The following is a 22,233-nucleotide window of genomic DNA, read 5'->3' on the forward strand; positions in this document are numbered from 1 at the left end:
TTTTGTAATGCAGAAGCTTGTTTTGTTTTTGTTTCTGTATAAAGTGATGTCCATCCAAGATCCCTAAACCATACTTTGCCAGGAAGAGTTCTATGGTTACATATGTACACTAGGTGGCAGCAGTGGTGCTGGTAGTTTGATTTGGGATTTTATTTTGTCTGGGACAACACTATTGATCAAAAGTTTAAATGAATCACAGTAATGAGGCTGATTATTCATTTGACCTACCTAGACATGGAAAAAGCATTTTAAAATCTTTTTTTTATATTAAATAATATAATAAATATTTTTTTATATCTACATTTTAATAGATTTTAAATAATCTAGCAGTATTTTTGATACAAATAACTACATTTTCACTTGTTCCTTTAAGCGTTTGCTTAATCTTTGATTTCTAATGATCTGATATGTTCTCTTCTCATCTAATTAGCAGGCTAGAGATGTTATTTTTTGTCTTTGGGTCTGAGATAGGGTCTAAATTTGTTGGCAAGACTTATGCCTGTGCTCCAAAAACACCAGACTGTATTTATTGCAGAACAATTGCACTCCATACATCCAGTGTGCCCAGTTTAAACACACAGAAATTATATAATTAATGTGTCAAAAGTAATATAGTGATACTACTACTACTAATAAGAATCAGTCATAATCATGCTACTACTAATAAAATTAAATTTACATTCCTTGGTATTGGACGCTTGTTTTTAATCAATATATAAGAGTTGAGAAAGGATCTTTTTCAGCTAAGAAATGAGCACTCCTCTGCAAAGTTTTCAGTTCTTTGTTTGTGTCAAATAATTCCACCACTGAAACAAAATATAATGGCAAAAAAAAAAGCTATTCCGCATTTTGGGCAACACTAAACACAAACGTAAGGTATTTGGCCCACAAATGTTACATATGTGACGTGTTATATTCATATATATTATTTAATAATGTATGCCATATCTTCTGTTCTTGCAAAAATCCAAATATTATTCTGAAAAAAATATATGCTGTTTTTCGGAAACATTCAGAGGTCATCGAACAATCCTTATTCAGTTGACATTGTATGATATTTACAGTCTATGGACAATGTGATGAATTTCCTCTTAAAGGTTACATGTTTTTAGGCGAGGTTTGAAGTTGCAGTTACAAAGATCTTTTATTTGAAGCGTCCTCTTAAATTGAACATTGAATTTAATTAAAAAAATACATCACACTATCCCTGCAAGATCACGTAAAACGAATCCAGCTCAATGTGTTCCCAAAACGTCCGCCAGTACTTGAAGGCATCACTTCTCCATTCAGTTGAGAGGATATGGCCAATCAAAACGCGTCTATACCGTCATGTGACAAACCGACTTGTAAATACGATTGACTTGAGAGCTGCTGATAGTGGACTTTTCGATGTACAGTGAGTCAAAGCGGAAACTTTCAGCCGTTGTTGGAGTTCGGTTTTTCTAACGGAAATGCTCTTGGGTTTTCACAGGCTCCATTGAGCAAAGATTTGCTTGGATAACGTGGCCATTATGTCAGTAAACTGCCGAGCAGGTGAGTTTTAAATAGCGTTTTTTTGGCTGTGCCAGCAAAGCAGTTTATGACCCGGGGTCGACTTTACCGGGGTAACGTTAACTGTAACGTTAGTGACGTTAGCATCACTTTTCATTCAACTGCCTGAAAAAGAAAGCGTTGTTTTCGATGTTGTTGGAGTTTTGTAATTACCTCCCGTGATTGTACTTCGCTTTTGACTTTTAAATGTGATTACTGGCATTAGTATTTTCTTTAATTATATGATAATGTATGGGAGTGCCTCTATGTTTACACATATATTATATATATATATATATATATTGACAGAAAACGTTAACGTTATTTTGCAAACAAGCTACAAGCTTAGCTAACGTTAACAGCAAAATGTTGCTCAATGTTAACCATGGTAAATCATTTTGTGACACAAAAGAAAACATTAAATTACTTTTAGTAGAGACAAAACTGACTATAAAATATCTTATGCTTGCTGTAAACTCTATACTTAATGTCACATAACCAATGAATAACTTATAAATTATGGTGAAATGATAATCTAGCCAGGAGAAATACACGTGCTGTTTATTTGATTTTAGAGTGTATACATTATTTGATTTGAGTAGTTTTCTTATCTTTAAGTGGTTGCTATACATGTGTAATAGGTCTAAAAATCCGTTACACTGTAGATTAATGAGTTTGGATAGGAGACCCCCTCCCCCACAGACACAAAGTCATCATCTTCACCTACGATTCTCTGTTTTTCAGCTATCCAGGAACCAGGGGAGTGTGTTAAGTTCACGGGCTAGCTGGCCTGTTGTGCCCCCTGCAAAGGATGGCAGCTGAAGTGGCTGCTGGAATGATACGAAAGAGCAGCAGCAGCAGTGGTGGAGGGACAACGCACACCCAAGGTCTGCCACGACACCTCTCCAAGCCCCACACAGGATCTCTGTCAGTCGGATCCACCAAGACCTGGGATTTGGGCCACATCTCCAAGAACCCAAATCCTCTGAGCAGCATGGGGCTAACGTCTCAAATGGTGGAGGCACCAGGAGCGGATCCGGAGTATGTGATGCAGCTGGTGAATGATGTACGGTGGTTTGCTGATGTGTTGCTCAGCCTCAAGGAGGCTTTCCAGTGTAAAGGTGAGTTCAGGGGGAGCTGGAATGCAGAAATGTTTGTGCAGGTGCTTTGGGGGTCAGGGAAGTAGAACATGGTAAAATGACAGAGTTGAAGAAAGAAAACCCATATTGGATACTTGTCACCCATAATCAATGCGTGTTAAGTGCAATCAATGGGTTATAATCTGATAAAGTGCTTTTTTGTGTCCTCTTGCCTGCTTCTACTTTAGTTTAAATGTCTTAGATAGACTTTCAGCAAACCCCAGGTAGTGGTGGGGAATGTGTTGCATTCAGAGAGCAACCTCCATTGTATGATAAGAGCAAGAAAGTTAGACTTTTTCCACTTGATTAAGTCTTTTACTTAAAATCAAACATGCCTTCTGATCAAGAGACTACTGTCTATGAAGAACATATCTCTGTCTCTTCTGTAATGGATTGACCCTTGTGTAAATTGTCTAGACAGGAACATTGCTCTTTGCACTGTGGCACTGACATTAAAATCTGATGTTTACCAATGATGCTATAGATAGCTAAAATGATCTGCCAGCAAATTCCATTGTATATACACTGGGAATGTATTGAGAAGATGTCATGTCATGTTTGTTTGGCCAGCAACCCTGCTCCTGTTCTGCTTTGATGTCTCCTGTGCCAACACCCACATGATATAGTTGCACTCGTGGCACTGCAAAGTGTCTTGGGAGTCCAGGAAGGCTGTCCGTGTTTTTTTTGTGATGATACAGATAGATCACTGAAGCCCAAAGTTTGCCATCACAGAACATGGAGTGTCAGATCATAGCGTGTTAACAGTCTCACTGCTAACATGCTGGAGCGCTTGCAGTGTTGTCTTAACTCCCACACACCACTACACAAGCGCACTAGCAGAGCAGACACCAGGTTACTTACTTTCTGTTTTTCTCACTTGGTTTTGATGGCTTTGCTCTTGTTTGCAGACACACACAAACACTCTGCCCACACAAACCCTCATATAGTGTTTACCAAGGTTTCACAGTACCATATAGACTGATAGTAACTTACTGTATGCTATATATTGTTTTTCATTATCAGTTAATCTGATTCTGAATAAAGGGATTTCATTTACTCTATAAATAGTATTTAAAATCAATGAAAATTAACGATCTTAAATCCCCAAAGCCCAAAGTGACATCATGTTGTTTTGCTTAGCTAACTAATCATTTGAGCTCTAATGTATAATTACAGTATATTCTGTCTTGTAATTGGGGGAAGACCTCTGATTTACTTTCTCATTAACGTAGTTGTTCCATTGACACATTTCCTTCTGTGGAATCAGTAACATGAGACTACTATTACAACTACTGCTGCTCCTACTGTTCTGCTAAAAGACACATACCTACAAACACACACACACACACACACACACACACACACACACACACACACACACACACACACGCACACACACACACACACGCTGGGGTCCAACTGCAGGTCTGGCAGTGGGAGTGAGTTGTTTAGCCATTCCTCTGGCTGGAGGAGTGAGGCCTCTGTGAGTGAGCCTTGACTTGCTTCGTGCTGTGTTGCTGTAAACCATCACAAAAACATTTGGGATATTTGCCTCCCTGTTAACAACGGCTCTTATTCAGCAGGTGGGGATGAAATCATACCATGATGCTATAATGTCAGGCAGCTAAATGCCATTTGGATAAGTGCTTTTTCTTTTCTCGAAGACACTGACAGACTTTTGGTAGAAGTTGCTGCCACTATATTGTGGTTTGCTGTCCAGTCAAAAGTAAACATTGAGTCATTTTCCTTATTAACTGATAACATAGAGGGCTGGGAGATGGGCACAGTTTAAATCCAATATATTTTGTTTACAGTCCTCTTAATTTTAAATTGTGAACTGATACTGCCTGTATAACCCCAAACCAAAAATCAACTGCTTTCCTTTAAAGCTAGCAATCAGGGAAACAAGACATACGTACATCATCTTTGACCTAAAATGATTATTTAGAGACTGATAGTTTCGCGAATTTGTTCTTAAATTTTTATGGTGTGCTCAGTAGCCCCAGTATTGTTAGTAATGCGTCTGGCTCCTGTTTGCTGACATTGAAACAGTCCTGGCAGTTGTCTCTTAAAGACTCACATGACCTCCATGTCCAAAGACAGGGATTTATTGCCTTATAGAAAGTACTCCAATAATCTCAAAGTCATTAAGCGTTCGTTTAATTTAAGTAAAACAACCTTTTTTTGGTTTACAGTCCCTTCTGACATTCCACATAATGGTGATTTGATAATGTTAACCTAGTATGTCTCACTCTTGTCCAGTGTGTATGTGTTTATATCGTAATTGAATTGGAATAATGACTTTGGTGTTTTTGTTTAAGGGGTCAGGGAGGTTACACAAAAGCTACAGTCAAAAGTCTGTTTTCTACTGATTTGAAAAATGCTATGTCTGTATTTGTTAAAAGCACATTAGACGAACAATAATAATGTTGATTACAAGTCGCCCGCATCTCCCTTGTATGTTAGGAGTTTAAAACAATATTTGTTCATTTCCACTGTATTGTGGTATTATCCATAACAGTCTATTACATGGCCCATATTACTAACGTTTTAAAGGAAAGTATAAAGTAAAAATACCAAAGAACTTAACACACATGAACAATACTTATTCTTCCTTAATTTATATTTAAGAAACATCAAAAATATTGCTGAACTTCGTTAAGGCAGTGTTACACTTTGCTAAGTCTCTGCACATAGTGTTATTGTTTGGTCATTACCAGCATGTGTTGGCATTTTTCTTGAAAAGTTAAGCAGGCTGACAGCAACAAATGGTTGAGGAAAGCTTTGGGAACAAGGTAGTTAGGGAATTGGGGAGGAGGTTAGCGAGGTACCTGCCAGCCCCCATGTTATTCTTTCCATATTTGAAAAGTTCTGTCACTGGAGCACTGCGTGAAACCGACACAGTGCTTTTTTTGCTGGAAGGCGTGCACCCTGTGGTGATCTGGCAGGTTTGTATTCCCATTGCAGAGAGGCAGATTTGACTCAGTGTGTGTCTCATAGCTCTTCATACAGAAAAAACATAAGAGAGTTTATGTTGGAAGGTGCTTATTTTTCCTCCCAGGGCACCCGCCAGTTTTTAGCTGGAGGGGCACGCATGCAGCGTGGGTGTTGGTCTGAAGCCCACAGGGGAACTCCATCAGTGATCGTAAGCTTGAGCTAACTAGACCCACCACATTCACACCCATGACTTCACACCCTAGATTCCTCAGGGTCAGATTTAGGTAGAGATTTACTCTTTCTCTCATAACAGGGCCCTGTGTCAGAGTGCTTGCAAAAATTGTTGCCCAACAATAGTCAGCTGTGGAGGAATGTAGCCCAAGAAAGGAATGTGATGCTGTATAAGTTTTAACTGACCACTGTCCCCATCCCCAACCTTAACCTCTCACCGCTCTGCGTTATACTGAAAATTTGAATCAAACATTTGATTGTTTAACCATGACATTTCCGTTAAATAGAACCAAATTTGTAAATAAGTTGTTAACATGCCATTTTGTCAACTGGTAGTTTAGCATAAATCAACATTATTATCTTGAAAAGAAGGGGCTTTGGCTATTAGTACACAGCTTGTAGGCACAAAATTGGCCTTAAACAGTTTCCACATGGTCAAAAAATGAACATCATCATATAATGTTGCATCAAACCACTCAGTAGATTCTTGTGGGATCAGTATGTAACAGTGAAGTCAGATTGTTTCTTATGTTGGAATGTGTCTCTTGCTCTTAACTCAAGTTGCACACACTTTGGCTTAAATTGATCTCAACATTACAAGCATTAAATCGGAAGTGATAGTACTAGTAATTGTATAGCATCTCAGGGCCAATATAATAAAAGAGAAATTCAATAAAAGTGTCAGGTAAATCAGGATAAAAAAGGAGTCCTCTACACACTGCCGAGCTGCTGTCCCCCTCCCATCCCCCCCGCTCTCCTGCATACTCTGCATTCCTTCAGAACAAATGTTCACTTGTAGCTATAGTGCCTTCAATAGACCTATGGTAGGTGTGAGGCAGATTGACTATGAAAACTCTCCTAAAAATAATTCAGCTTAGATTTGTGGTCGTGAATACAACTCATAAGAGGCTATTTAGTTAAGGTTGTCTTTCATCTAAAATGTTCCAGTTAGGAAAAGTGAAAAATGTAGGCCAAATTTTATGGAATCCAAGCATAGGGGAACAGTTGCAGTCACTGTAACATTAAACATGGCAGTATATATTTATGAGTATATACATTGACTGGCTGCTCCCTGGGGGAATCGCAACCTGTGCCATTTGAACCATACAGGACAAAACTCTTAGAAGAACTTGACTATGAAGAATCACTTTACAAAATGCTACTGTTGCACAAGCTGATATACTAAACACAAGCCCTGTTTTGTTTTTCATTTTATGTCATTGTTTTGCCTTCAATTTCATGACTACACAGGCACATAATGTAAATTTCACTTAAAAATGTCTTGAAACAAAACACAACATGGTTTTCCCTCATTATCGAGCCAAAAAAATTTTGGAATGTACATTGAGAAATGTGCGGTGGAAGTTATGGAGAGTGTGCAGGCCAACAGGATGAGGTTTTAACTTAAAATGCCTTTTGTTGCGACAACAGATGCTATCAGGACACTGTCTATTTGCTTGAAGGTTTCTTTGCTTTACTCTTATTTTAGCCTTCAAGCCTCAGGTAGAACAGAAGACACAACTGCTCTTTTACAGTTTCACTTCAGGGTAGAACAAACATCTCACAGCATAGTTGAGGAGCATGAGGTTAAAAGTGTATTTACTACAGTTAAACTATGGAACATGGTACCTCCTACTATGTTACAGAAAGTGTTCTCCAGACAATGTAGTGCAGTGTGAGAAGAGGCAGTAAATGTCTTTAAATGAGAAGGAACATAAGTAGCTGACTCACAAGTATGAAAACTGGCTTTTTTTCTGAAAACTGTTTGTCATGACAACGCTCTGATAAGATCTGGCTGTACTCCATTTAAACTGCATTGTTTAGTGTTTCACAGTACCAGTCAGTAACTGGGTTGTTGTCAGAAGACCAGACTCTTTTTTTCCCCTTCTTTTTTTCAAAGTTGTTTATTTATTTCTTTTTGCTCAAAAAGTTTTGTATTTGAGTTATAACTTTAAATGTTCAGTTTTGTGGGGTCAATTGAAAATTGGCCTGTTTTCAAAATTTTACCAGTTTATAACTGTTTACTAGCCATAAAACAGGCCACCACCACTCTCTAAAAACATAATTCAGCTATAGCTCCCACAAACATCTCCCCTTTTCAGACAAGTGCCCCTGTGCCAACTGAAGTGGCCACTTTCAGGTGGTCCCTTCAATTGAGAGAAAAGCCGAATTCTAGCACATAATAGTTTAATGGCCTGCTGCTCTTAGGAGAAAGAAAGGCCAGATTTGTTGGGCAGTAACTTTCCCTGTGATGCTGTAGGATGTTTTTGTGCAAGCTTGTGGTTTGGTTGTGTTTCCTGGGGTGGGATTTATGGTTATGGGCTCTGGATGTTTGTGTAGGAGATTGGTCATGGCGAGGGGTGGATTGGCCAGTGGAGCTCCTGCTAGCAGGGGGACGTCACTTGGGCCAATTGGGCAGACCTGCTGAAATTTACAGCGGTCGATCAGGCCTTAACAGTGAGGAGGCTGAGGCTTGTGGTGAGCCGGTCTGTTTTTTGTTGTTGTTGTAGAACCAAAAACAGCTAATGTTATGTTTGCTTAGCTCTGAGTTAAGAGACAAAAACATCATTATTCCCGTCCTAACAAATTCTTAGATCCCTTGTTTCACATGTCTGAAAGATTTAGTCATTTCTCTTGCCCAAGACAGCCGCCCCCGACACATATTCCCATACTGTAGTAAGTGACTTAATTCATTTGGGCAGGTGGAGATTCACTCGTCATCTGGCTGGGCGTGGAATAAAACTTGTAAACAATACCAGCCTTTTCCTTGTTCTTGGTAGCATTACAACATTACATACAACAAAAATTGAATATTTTGGGGTTTTAGGTTTTTCTTTGAACAAAACAAACAATTTGAATGTCATCATGGCATTTTATAGAAAATGTATTAATTGCGAAACGAATTGACAGATTTATCATAAATGAAAGTAATCCTTAGTTGCAGCCCTAATTAGAGGAGAAGAAGATACTTTATTGTCACATACACATACATGTTGCGAAATAAATTCTCTGCATTTAACCCATCCCTCAAGGGAGCAGTGGGCAGCCGCTGTGCAGCGCCTGGGGACCAACTCCAGATCTTTACCAGTGTCTGGTCAGTGGCACTGACTGGAGAACCTAACGTGTTTTTGGTGGCGGGGGAAACCGTAGCACCCGGAGGAAACCAACGCAGACACGGGGAGAACATGCCAACTCTACACAAAAATGCTGGGCCAACCGGGATTTGAACCCGCAACCGTTAAACTAAAACAAGATACAAAGTAGATTAGTTAGTTTCTTAATGGTCTAAAACAGTATGGTTTGGACTAGATTCTTTAAACAGTTAATGTGTACAAGCTTTTATTATTGTTTTCCCTTTCTACTTTGTCTCACCTCCCTGTATACCTAATGCACTGTGATAGTGTGTTGATTTCAAGAGTGCAGTCTTTTTGTGTACCTGCGGCATTAGTTAACATGTTCTGAAGTGTCAAATAATTAGCCCTACTGTGAAGCCCAGACCTCACAGAGTGTTGCTCACTAATAGGCTGAGAGCAGGTAGCTGTTTATGGAGCTCCTGCTGTTTACGGTCTGTGTGATGTCTGGGGCCAGCTCTGTTTCCAAACAAGGCATGGGAAAGACTGAGTAGCACCCAGCGATGCTGCGTTTGTTTGGACAGCGGGGGGGATTAGTGTTTGGAGATGAAATCCTGACCAAACAATTCCACCTGTCGCAGATCAGGTTGCAGGCAGCTCAGCAATGCAAGCAGAGTCCGTTACAGTGAGTATTTAACGTTTTCTGGCCTTTGGGATTGAAGAGACTTGTGGATAATGTGTGTGCAGCTCATTAGTCCAGGTTGCTCTGTGGGAAGGACAGCTTCCATTTGGAGGGGAGCATTTGGGTGATGACTCAGTCACCGAAGAGACCAACACATCATCATCCAGGAATGAGGTAGACGGATACACATCTAAAAGAAAACCTGAAAATCATCTGCTTTTGCAGGTGTAAATCCCTCACCAACCTTTCAGAGAAGAGGAGGAGGGATGCTAATGGAAACGTAGCCTCATTCAGTTAAGCCCTGCGGCTGTTTCCCAAGCAGCACTGTGTCACCAGCGCTGCTGAGGCTTGTTTCATGTCGGGCACATCGCGTGTCCAGACAGGCCAGTTGATTGCTTGTTGTTATCAGTGGGGGGAGTAGAGGTTGTAACCTCTGTCAGGCCACCTGAAGATTTGGATTAGATTTGGTCATTCTCACAGGATGAGCTTTGTTTGACACAATGGGACCCCCCTCACACGCACACAACAATAAAGGGTAGACATTAATTTAAAAGGCAAATGTTTGAGCTACTGTATTGTGTTAAAGTTGAGTCACCACTTAAATATGTGGTGGTACTCCAAACACACTATGTTTTTGTAAGTATTTAGCAATATTACTGCAAATGTATGAGTGTGTGCAACATACTCAGCATACAGGCTGACAGCAGAGAAGGGGATAATTATCCCTTCGTTTCCTGTGAAAACAGGTCACTTGTGGAAGCTTTTGCAAACAACATGACTTGAAGGTGCGTGCTTTTTACAGCCACCTTTCAAGTCTACAGGTGCTGAATATTGATAGATTTTGGGTGTATCCCTTTGGTATTCCTCTGCAAAATGATTTACTTAAAGAACATGTGACTCATCCATATACTTAATTTTATGATTTACTTTTAGAAGTTAGGCCTAAAAATGCAAAGTGTGGGGACATGCAGATAAACTTTTTAAATTTTAGTTTTGTTTGTAGGTGATTATATTATGATTTTTGATACTTATAGACTTTTCCTGTCATTGATTTCAATCTGTTGACATACTTTCCGGGTAACTTTTTAACTCCAAATTAAAGTAACGAATTGATACAGTTCAAACTAAATCAACTTACCAAAATTGTATTTTCAACACTCAGCTATCAGGAGTTGTGTTTTAAAAAAGGGACTAGAGTAGTACTCTGATGTAGAGCTGGAACATGTCAATTAATTGATAGAAAAAAAATCAGCAACTATTTCGATAGTTAGCTGTAAGTTTATATAAGTTTAAAGCAAAAATTGTCTTAACACTGGAACCATCAACACTTATAAGAACACTGCTGCTTTTCCTTGCCTTGTTTTGGACTGTTAACCATTTTTCAGTGTAATTTCAGGCTTAATAGTTATATTAGCGTTAGATAGCAGTCTCAAAGTTCCAAACTACTATTTTCCATTGTGAATTTCTTCTCCTAAAAAGGAGGGAGGTCTCAATCGTGTAGAAAATAAATGAAGCAGGCCGAGCGTGAAGCGTGGCTGGGACACGAGCTCATCCCACCGCTGTAAAGAAAGACAGGGCAGCCTTGAGCTGCGTTGGCGTTTGTAGGGGGTCCTCTTTTAAACAATACAACCCAGCTCTCTGCCTCAGTGCTGTTATCTTTACCAAAACAATGGCATGGCCCCCACAATCAGTTGCAAATTTCCAGGGCGCGTTTTGATGCCATTGTTGTGACAAAAGCACTCACCACTGATTTTTACCAGCTTTCTCTCAGCTGCCTCACGCTGCAGTGAGCACAGATCCTCTCACACAATTAAAAGCACTGGTGGTGATCAGTATGAGCTGTCACACAAAATTTGACCTTGCTTTGATAACCTTATTCACATTTCTGACTGTTAAATAGAATTCTTTTGTTTGAATTTTTTTAATCTTGAGTTTTTAGGGTGAAGAATTAACAACGTAAGTAGCCTTATTGCACACAGACTGTTCTGACATGCACAGTGTGGAGACTATTTGGGTTATCTATATTTCAATCCACATAAAATCTTTTAAATAAAAAAAAATGTTTAAACTTAAAAGGCATATTATTTTTGGATAGTTCTAATGGTGTAGTTTCTGCTTTTTGCCTTAGACCTAGAGTCCTTGATTGAAGTTCAGTACCTGCTGGTTTTTGTCATGGTCCATTTATATTTTCCTATATATAACAGCAACACAGTGCATGGTTAGCCCAACCTAAGTTGTTCTCTGAAGCTTGCTGTCAGGGTGTATCATTAGTGGAAATTGCTGGCTGTTTTTTTTTTGTTTGTTCCACTCATTTACAGTATTTTAACTCTGCATAGTGGAGCATATTTGACTGCTGGCAGTGGGTTATAGTAAACAAAGGATACAGCCAATACCAATCTATTCAGAAATGCCCTGATTGGCGTCCGTTGCAATCCAGCAGATTGACTCAGGACGTCCCTCTGTCTTTGTTGCCACAACATCACATCTATTGTTATTACCTCACTATCTGTATCGCTTCTCTGAAGACCAGATTAGTCTAATTTATTTTTTGGGGAAATGGGTGGTGTTAAACAACATTATTGCTGTGATTCCTCAGCAGCACCTTAAGTCATGCTCCACTTGTGTCATGCTAAGTGGAAATTCTTAGGGGTGCACCTCACACCCTGGAGCTGGTTCTCATATGCTAATGTCCAAACCACACATGTCTTTGATAAGAAAATCTTCAAAAGCCACAGACTAACCAAAAATACCCTGATGACCACAACTGAGAAGAATGGTTAAAAGGAAGGGAAGGGTGCTTAATGAAGGCCAATTGTCAGTGTTAGTAGGGAGGGGGACCTTTGCAGGGTCAATGACATTACACACACACAGGCTCTTATTTTCACACCCTCTGTAATTTCTTTTAACATTCCAGTAAATTCAGTCTGTCATCTCGCCCTACCGCGTGGTGGGGGGGCCTTGATAAAAAACAGATGACTTTTCTGTTTCCAGCCGGTGTCCGCTTCTTCCAAAACAGTGAGTTAGACATGAACTCACCTATTGTCTGGTGCCAACTTGCAGAGCCTCTCTGCTGATTAGCCTGCATCAGAGTGGGCAGAGAGACACAGACTATCATCCTCTCCTGTTTAATTGGACAAGATTCATCGTAGTGTCAAGTTTTTCTTTTATTTTGCCCAAAGAACTTGGCTATGGATCAATTAATCCAGAGGACCCATACAGTTGTGAAGAAGAGCATTCACAGTCAGGAGAGCCCTTGCTAAAACATAGAAATACAGACAAATGGTTAACTACCCTTCACTCTATTGCCTGGCACTACAGGAAAGGCATGCCTTTCATAGCAGAATGGCAGATAGAATGTGATGTGTTTGGTAAAATGAGAGGAGAGATGTAATCTGAATATGTTTTGTACATTCTTTTCCTCCTCAAGTATCATCTTCTAAAACCTCATTAGTAAAGGATGCATGATCTACCCCAACTGTTTTTTACTGTCTACCCTATGTGCCACTTCAGTCACCTCTAAGATTTAATTTATTCATTAGAATGAGTGCTCTTTTATTGGTATGCCTATTACAAATGGCGTCAAACACAACTCAGACTCTGCACCACCGTTGTATTTATTCAGTGATTAAACAGTGGAAGGTTGAATAAATAAATATGACCTTTAGCTGTCACTCTTAAGGCTTGTGCAGACTACATGACTTTCAGCGTTGGCAGATCGCCATGCTGTTCAGACTACACAACTTGACTTGTGACAGGAGTCTTGAAGTCGCTGTGGCGTTGAGTAGTTCACACATAACGTGTGGCGGCCGATCGATTGCTGATTTACCTCTGATCACAGCCTGACAGTCGCCAAGCTCACCAACCTGCTAATCGGGCTTAACATCGTGTAGTGTGAACTAGGCTTTAACTCTACCAAGATTCAAATATGTTGATAGACACAGTGGCTGTTGCACCGATCAAATATGTGGCTTTTATGTTAACTGGGACATTTCTCTAAAGCACAGGAGTGATTCTGACTCAGTTGTGACCACAAAAGCACGTCATCATTTCAACTGTCTGTTAATTTTACAACCATGCGGAGAATGTGTAACCTGTTTACATAGATACAAGCCTTGTCTGTTGTACATGGTGTCACCCTCTGCCTGAAGCGAGCTGAAAAGAAGCTTCATGTTGCAAGAGCTGAATTTCATCATTTCATCATTGTCTCTCAACCACAGCCATCCTCTTTTAATCTGAAGCACAACCACGCACACAGATAAAACATAATGAACCAAGTGCTGTATTATTCGCCCTGATGGGATTGTCTGGGTAGATAGAAGATAGAAGATGAAAGCCACTTTTTGTGTGTGGCAAAGACAAAAGGAATGCCAAGAATTAATTTGACACTGGCTAACCACTGACTCAGTTTGTGGTATGAAGGTGGTGACTTTGGCTACATTCAGACTGCAGGCCAATGTTTTTTTTTTTGCCTATATGTGACTCTGATCTGATCTTCTTATGATAGTTTGAGCAGGCTAAGTCACATGGAATCTGATCTTTTCCAGTTCGGAATTGGGCCACTTCCATATGTGATCCAAATCCGATACAGATCGGAGTCTGATATGGGCCACATTTAAACTATAATGTGAACTGTCAAACAAAAAAAATCGGATCTGGGGAAATAATCGGAATTGAGCATTAAAGCCAGCAGTCTGAACGTAGCCTTTGACTGATTGATGAAAATTTGTGATTGCAAACTGCATTGCAGTTGGATGTATGATTTAATTAATCTTTTGTTAGTTTTGTCAAGATACTTACTCACATGACTTAACTTGGCTGACCTACTCGTGCCTTTGCTTCCCCCCCCCCCAGAGAATCTGGAAGATCTTCAGGAGGTGGTGCAAGAGCGTTTGGCAGAGTTACTCCGCGTACTCAAGGCTGTCATTGGCAAACACCAGACCCTCAACTCGGCGGACACCCTGGGAGCTGCCGGAACGGTCATTGCCAAGGTCAAAGGTCAGTAATTACTCACTAACATGCATGGTGGCACACACACATATACAGGTAAACCCATACAGGTAAGCCCAGATCATGCTCCGATATCGTGGCATGAAATCTCATTGTTGCGTGTCTGGTTCAGGCGTAGTGTGGGAAACATCCTGCAGGAATATTTTTTGTACTCTCTGCTTGGTTAGGGTTGGCTTGGAGATTTGTTTCTAAAAGGTCGCAGTATGAGAAGTTATTATTCCTTCAGCAACAGATCCATTTCCCGTCTCCTTAATGAATACAAACAAAAGGAATCTCAACACATGAGTTCAGTCTGCTGGAAACGTGATTCACTGCAAGGGTATTCATCAATTGAGTTGCACACAGAAATCTCTACAGCTGAGACTACATGGCTGTAATTTGCATTCCATATTTCAGCCGCAGAGGCCCCTTTGGCAGGCTGCTTGTTAGTCAGACACAGCCACGTTTCTTCATTCTATTCCCCGTGTTTTGATGTGTGTGTGGTTTCTGTCAGCTCACCTGCCCTATCTCTATATCTGAGTTGTGACCTCCTCCTTTCAGTAAGAATTCTTAAGAATGCATATCTGCATCTGTTGTCCATTGAGTGTTGCTTTGGCAATGTCTAGAATGCATCAAGGAAGCAAAAGAGATCCAGTAGTTAATCAGTCAAAGGAATTATTGCCATTGTTAATGACACCATGACTAATAACTAAAAGTTCAATTAATCATTTATACATATCTATAAAGCATGTTGGAACTCCATAGTTTCTCTGTCACACTGTACAACACCTATGATAAGTTAAATGGGCAGTATTAAGTACAAAAATCTGATTGCTAAGAGAAAAAGTGACTCACCTTATTAAGCGGATTGGGTATCTGCCGTGATGAGACCGATCCGCAGTAATTACAGTTTCTTTGTTTTTTCCACTATCGCATTCATCATTTTTAAGGGCCACAGTAATGCCTGACCTCATCTTATGTTAAGTATTATGTTAAGATCTGCATGCAGTGAGACATGCAGATCTTAAATTTGTATTTGATTGGTAGTCAGTATGAGCAGAGAGAAAAGTTGGATTGGTTCAGTCAATCAAGGTTTTACTCAAATCTGTGATAATGATGACATTGTCACTTTCAGAAAAGAGTATTACCAAGATATTTATTGTATCCTAAAATTGGACAGAAATATAAATAAACACCCTAACACAGATGGAAGGTTGGTGCTACTACACAGTATTGCAGAACAAAATGCCACTGTTCTGTTTTATAAGAAGAGCCCTGTCATTTCTTATCTTTTTTTGTATTATTCTTTACACTTGTTAAAGCACTTTGTAACTTGTTTTTGAAAAGTGCTCTACAAATAAGGATTATTATTATTATTATTATTATTTAGTCCTGCAGTAAAAGAGTAATTGCATATCTAGCTGACAAGTGCAAACTTGGAAATTTGCCTGTCCACAAGGGGGTGCCTCATCAACGCACACCCTTGCTGGACTGTCCCTAATGGCCAGTATGTAACACAATACTGACAAAGTCAGCGAGCCAGAGGAGGACTGAAAAGGAGAGGCTGAAAGAGGAATGAATTAGTGAGACCTCAGAGATGAGGACTCAAAGGTTTGGATGATAACAGGCCTTGTGCGCCGCAGTGTCTTCAGAGTGTGTCGTCTCTTCACTCATGTTGCTCTTTGATGCTTGGACACCTGGGGCATTTGGACAGCTGCCAGAATTTAGTTGAAAAAAAAAACCTCCTCCTTCTCCTTCCCTCTCCTAACACATGGTCACCTAACCAGTTTCAAGTGCCATTTACATGTTATTCACTCGAACCATACTCCCACTATTGTTATTAGTTTGACACAGTAGGCAGATTTCCATAAACTTGGAGACTTTAAAACATGTCCAGCTCCACTCAGCTGTAATGCCAAGGGGTTGATGCTAGACAGAGAAAACTATTGCTGTATTGTCCATGCTTCTCTGTTTGTGTGTCATCTTTTCGCAGACTCTCATTGGCTCAAACCAGACCCATACAAAGTTTCTTTTCCTGATCAGAATGTGAAAGTGTTCATTTTCCCTCCTACTGAAAAACTGCAGGGCACTGCAATAAAAGTGTCAACTTCCACAACTTATTGAAATTCTTTCGCTGCCCTCTGTCCTCCTTTGTCTAGGGAAGATGCTGGCAGCTAACGAAGTGTATTTGTTTACTGCAATCAATCTTGTATGTTCATGTCAAAAGCATTTTTCTGTCCCTATGTAGATAAACCTATGATGGACACTCTTTTATGTATTTGTTTTTTTTTAAGTTTGCCTTACTAATAAAGCTATGATATTTTACTTAACTTTGGGAATGGCCTGTCACACCAGTGAAATAAGCCAGAACTATCAGAAAATTATCAGACGTGCTTCACTCAAGGCATTTTTCAGGGGCTAATTGTCCCAGTTACAGCTCAACTGTGAGAAAACAATGGCCCCTGTACTTAAATGATGCAGTTTCCATATTTCAGTCGTGACAAGTGGGGGCAGAGCTCTGGAATCATTGTTATGAGACCCACAGGATGTCCTGAGGAAGAAGTCAGAGCAGAGCTGTACGCTAGCATTCAGGGCCAGAGAGGTGCTCGGCAGGGAGGCTTGCACCACTGCGTCTCCTCTCTTTCGGTGTCCTCGAGAGTCTCCCTGGAACGTGGGGTTGTCCCCACGTTGCCCCAGGATGCCATGAACATTGTGTGCTTGGTCTTAGGTTGGGAATTTACAATTACCCAACCATCACTGACATGGATCGAATTTGCTCTCATGAAGAGAAAATGGAAGCATAAAAGCTAGAAATGAGTCTGGAAACTGGAACTGTTTAGAGCTTTTTTTTCCCCCCACAGCAACAGATTGCCGTTGTTGAGGTTTTCTTATCCCTGTTACAAGACAACAGGTGACAGAGAGAAAAGGTAAGTGTTGTCACAGTTGTCTTTAGTGTTACATGTCACAGAACTCAAGCTGTGCGAGTGTTTCCTGTTGCGGGCAGACAGGAAGTACTCAGCTTAGTCAGATTTCACTGCCTCTGACATTGGTCCTTTTGATTGCTTTCTGCAAATGTTGTCTTGCTGAGTAAACTGTTTCCTGCTAAGGAAAGTTCTGAGCACACGTTCTCGAAGATTTGTCAAACTGTGATGGCCTTGCGGGTCTAAACTCTGTGGACGTCTTGCTGTCAGTGGATGTCAAAGTAAAGAATGAGTTTGATTGCCTCTTCTGTGCATGATCGACATGGACGATGGCCTATGGAATTATAACACATTGGAACAAAGGAGGGAAAATTTGGGATTGTTTCTGAATATTCCTTGAATATGCATCCTTGAAGATCCTTGAAGTTGTTCAGAAGAAGACGTTTCTGATTTGGTAGGAAGACACGGGCTGTGCATGTCATTGCCTCAGACTACTTCCACTCAAAATGGTTGTGGTTTTTAAGATGTTTTCGTGTCTAAAAAATGTTTTTTAGCTCTTGACCCTGTATATCTGCTCAGAGTACTGTCTTTTTGTCTGTCGTCGAGGAGAATGTCAACACTTACTTGAAACTACTGCAGCCCTTGGAGAGGCGATAAACCACTCCCCACAAAAGCCAGTTAACTATGGTCTCTATTACTTATGATATGCAGAAAGAAAACCAAAAAAACAATGCTCTGGGGAAAATTGCACGCATTTAATCTACATTTAGGACATAGTTATTGGTTTTAAAATGAAACTTTAATGTTTTTTTTATGAACATGTCATTTGTTTTATCCATCTTCCACGTGTTTATTATATCAGTGGTTAAGAGCTCATCGCTCAACTACATACAGGCCTAGTTGTGGGAACACTTTTGTTGAATGATTGTTTGTTTCTAATTCAATTTTATTTTGGTTCTTGTGTGTCTTATCACTCTCCACAGGCATCAACTTCAAGGAAGTGAACCCAGAAAACACAAAAGCTATATTTAGCGAGATACACACATCCATTGACACTTTGGCATTCACGTTCGGCAATGTGTGAGTACAATGTGTGAGTTTGTGTACCTTTTCAACACCACTAGATTTTTATGAAGTTATTGTGTAACAGCGGAGAAAAGCAGGACTGGCTTCAGGCAATCTTCAATTAATCTTTCTGTTCCATGTATATCTGTCTTCTGTTTTTTTAATCAGTGTGAATAACCATGTATCTACCTCTCAGAGTTTCTGACTTCCTTATGGGAGATGTGGACAGCGGCTCAGGGTTGGGGATCCCCCAGACCAGGAGAAGCAGGGTGAGACACCAGTTTTGTTTTCAAACATGACAGTTTTCACACGGGTGCACTTAAAGCAGCAATTTTTTACTATGCCTCCATTTCAAAAAGCCCAAAAGACTTGCTTTCTGTACTTAATTAGGGTGTTGAAAACTCAGCTGCTTCTGATGTCTCACTTTGATTCTATGTCGGCAATTCCTTCCTTTATAATCTGAAATGTCTTTTTTCACAGTCTTTTGAAAATCTCTCTGTGGATCCTGAGGGATATGTTTCAGAAAAAAGTGACTTTGTGGGTAAGTGTTATTCACGTTACGTCATTTACCTCTGAGCAATGTGTGTGCAAAATAAATCAATCCTGAAATGTAATAGCTATTAATGGCTGATTTACAAAGCATTTAATTGTTGCTTTGTAGCCCAGGGCACCCGGAGTGTCAGCATGTGAGTTAGCTGAGGGAGTTAGGCTTTGGACTCTTGAATGCCTGAGGTAGACCCGCCTTAAACCTCTGCTTCCATCCCTGTTATTTCTGCTTCTTTTTTCATACTAGCTGCTCGTTTCCCCTCTCCATCCACATATCTGACATTCCTTGCCTGTTTAGGAGTAGTCTGAGTAGGATGGGAAACACATGGGGTTTGTGTTAAATCAGATGGCGGGTGGCTGGGAAAGGTGCATCACAGAGCAACCAGAAAAAAAAAATAGTACTGTTGGACTATTTTAAAAGATGCCCAGCACTTTCATATCCTCCTACACTGTCATCTTTAACCTTTTTTCATTTACCTCCCACACACGTCTGTTGGGATAGTGGAACTGAATACACCAGTCCAGCACTTGGCAATTCTGTTGATACCAACGTTTTTCGATTCACTTTGTTTTGATATGTGTGCCTCCTCTGCTGACTCTCCAGGCCCAGAGGTGCCATTGACACGGGAGGAAGAAGTCGATTTGACCCTGCTGAAGAATGACAGCGGAGTGGAGTCTGCTCTGCTTTATGCCAAGGCTTGGTCCAAGTACATCAAAGACCTTCTGGCCTGGATGGAGAAGCGACTGGCTATGGGTGAGACGTTCAGACTATTGACAGTGCCCGGGGTTGCAAACGGAGGGTTACTGCATTAGATTATATTACACGTTATGGGAAAGGATGGGATGATTGATCACTTATGAAATGTGATTTTGTGGTAAAACCACCATACTATTACATACAATCTTGTGTTGCAGTGCAGCTAAAACAAGACACAGTGAGTTATCTGTAAATTGTATTTCACCTAGGTCTTAAGCAACATTTTGCAAGTAAACCACTGAGCCATTGCAAGCCTTTTGACTGATAATTGAGTACAAAGGTGACAGACTAGTTTGTGGTCACGTTCAGTTATACCCAAAGGCAAACTTCATCAAAGTGCCAAGATTTTTTTTCTTCTAGTTATGTTCAGAAATCAAAATTATTATCGAAAATGAATGGCAAAACATCAGTCTAAAATCAGTCTTATTATGGAAATGCAATGCTTCTACTATATGTGCATAAACACACAATATGTAGCACATCATGCGTGTAGAGGGCTAGTGCTGAATCTGTATTTATTTTGCAGTCTGAACAGAAACCATTTGCCTTACTGTTGCTCCTCTGTAAAATATATATGTAATGTAATAATGAAAATTCCTGCATCACCTGAAGCTCATGAGTGTGAAATCTTTGTTTATTGCGGGCCAGCATTATGTAATTAGATTAAATACACTTTGCATGCTTTTCTCCAGAAACTAGTCAAACAGACATCAGTAATTCCTTGTCCTTTCTTTCAGATATTGAGTATGCCAAAAATTATGCCAAAATGGCTGAGTCTGCAAAGACACTGGCAAGTCAACAGGTAACAGTCTTTTCATATGACTATTTACTTTCTTTATAATTTGTAATTAGGATAGAATTGTCTTTGTCTCATGTCTTAATTTAAATAAATATTTGTATGAAATTGAGATGTTAATTTTTTTATTTAATTTCATTTCAAGGATTACATGCCATTCAGTGATGTCTACGTTTCCACATTCAAGAACAGCATTGAATACAGACAGTTGCTTATTCAAACTGCAATGGCTCTTCAAACGAATAAATTCATCCAGGTAAGAGTGACAAGAAAAAGTGCTTTAGCCCACATGGAGTCTGTTACGTTATTTGACCTCAAACCTTCTGTTGTTGGATTAATTCCAGCATTTCACAGGCAAAGACCAACTCATTGTGCAGATGCTTTGTTTTGTCCATTGATGTACAAAGAGTGCACAAAAATAACATTTTAAAAAGGCCTCAGGTGAAATTTACTCTGGGGAACTGACTGGTTGTAATTTTACACACACCCAAGACTTCTAGCAAAAAGCCTTCCTGTAATCCCCTGTTTATTAGTAATATTCTGTAACAGTACTTGCTGATATAGTTAAAAGTATTTTAGTGTAAAGCCTTTGAGAATAAAATTAATGTACATTAATGTACAGAAAAAGGTCTTTTGAAATTGAGTATCCCAGTGTAATTGTTCACTTTTCACAGCCTCTTCTGGCCCGTAAGAATGAACTAGACAAGTTGAGGAAAGACATCAAGGAGCAGTGGCAGAGGGAGCAAAAGAAAATGGTATGTAAAGAGTCCTTGGTTAGATACATACTATTAGATACTCGCTATTAGCTCGATAGGAATGCTGCCTGTCTCCCATTTTGCGTTACACACAAGGCAGCATTCTAGAGTAAATATTACAATGTTGTCAGGCAGCTAGGAGATTGTCAGATGCATAAATGTCAGTATAGTTCAGTTAATGGCATACAGTTCTGTTAAAAGCACAAAATAGATTTAAAATGTGCACCATCTATGATAGATAAGAATTTGCTTTATGGATGACAGCATGGATTAATAATTTCACTATTTCTCAAAACTTCACATCTTGCAAGGGTAATTAACCACAAAGGCGGGTCTGATTCTAGTGTTACACACCTGTGTCACATGTTAATCACATGGGTGTTAGTGGTTGTTCTGTGTGGTTTTGGCAGCAAGAGGCAGATGCCACCCTGCGCAAAGCGCGAGCGCTGAAGGCCCAGAGGAGAGAGGAGTACCAGAAAGCCCACTCATCTACCAACCGCTCCCAGGAGGAACAGTCTAATGCTGCTAACAAACAGCTGGAGAAGAAGAGGAGGCTGGAGGAAGAGGCTCTGCAGAGGGTAGACAGGGGAGAAGATGACTGTGGGGGGAGAGGGGGAATTAGCGCCATCTTATAATGATTCATAAACATTTTTCAGCTTACTTGTAGCACCTGGTAGGTGGGTTTTACCACACTAGGGCAGTTTATATTGGCATGTCCTTGTGTAGGTATGTAGGTGTACTAACATCCTGTTACGTGTCAAAATCTCTTTGTGCTTTAGCAATTATGCATTTCATCCAAATCCTCACACTATTCTCT

At 40.0% G+C, this 22,233-nt stretch overlaps 1 protein-coding gene across 2 annotated transcripts in view; it reads left to right on the plus strand.

The window, feature by feature from the left end:
* Nucleotides 1-1,378: 1,378 nt before the first annotated feature.
* LOC123972270 (rho GTPase-activating protein 29-like) overlaps nucleotides 1,379-22,233 on the plus strand; it is a 29,382-nt gene continuing 8,527 nt past the window's right edge. Inside the window, exons 1-11 of one of the 2 annotated variants that reach the window (XM_046051643.1) lie at nucleotides 1,379-1,533; nucleotides 2,275-2,651; nucleotides 14,442-14,585; nucleotides 18,481-18,577; nucleotides 18,759-18,831; nucleotides 19,043-19,103; nucleotides 19,713-19,862; nucleotides 20,603-20,667; nucleotides 20,807-20,917; nucleotides 21,336-21,416; nucleotides 21,827-21,994. In XM_046051643.1, the coding sequence (XP_045907599.1) occupies nucleotides 2,342-2,651; nucleotides 14,442-14,585; nucleotides 18,481-18,577; nucleotides 18,759-18,831; nucleotides 19,043-19,103; nucleotides 19,713-19,862; nucleotides 20,603-20,667; nucleotides 20,807-20,917; nucleotides 21,336-21,416; nucleotides 21,827-21,994 (1,260 nt within the window). In that variant the 5' untranslated portion in view covers nucleotides 1,379-1,533; nucleotides 2,275-2,341. Of the gene's footprint in view, nucleotides 1,534-2,274; nucleotides 2,652-14,441; nucleotides 14,586-17,216; nucleotides 17,504-18,480; nucleotides 18,578-18,758; nucleotides 18,832-19,042; nucleotides 19,104-19,712; nucleotides 19,863-20,602; nucleotides 20,668-20,806; nucleotides 20,918-21,335; nucleotides 21,417-21,826; nucleotides 21,995-22,233 lie in introns of those variants that run through there. The other variant, XM_046051644.1, reaches the window with a different exon arrangement.

The sequence above is a fragment of the Micropterus dolomieu genome, linkage group LG06, assembly GCF_021292245.1.
Source record: "Micropterus dolomieu isolate WLL.071019.BEF.003 ecotype Adirondacks linkage group LG06, ASM2129224v1, whole genome shotgun sequence".
Classification (NCBI taxonomy): Eukaryota; Metazoa; Chordata; class Actinopteri; order Centrarchiformes; family Centrarchidae; genus Micropterus; species Micropterus dolomieu.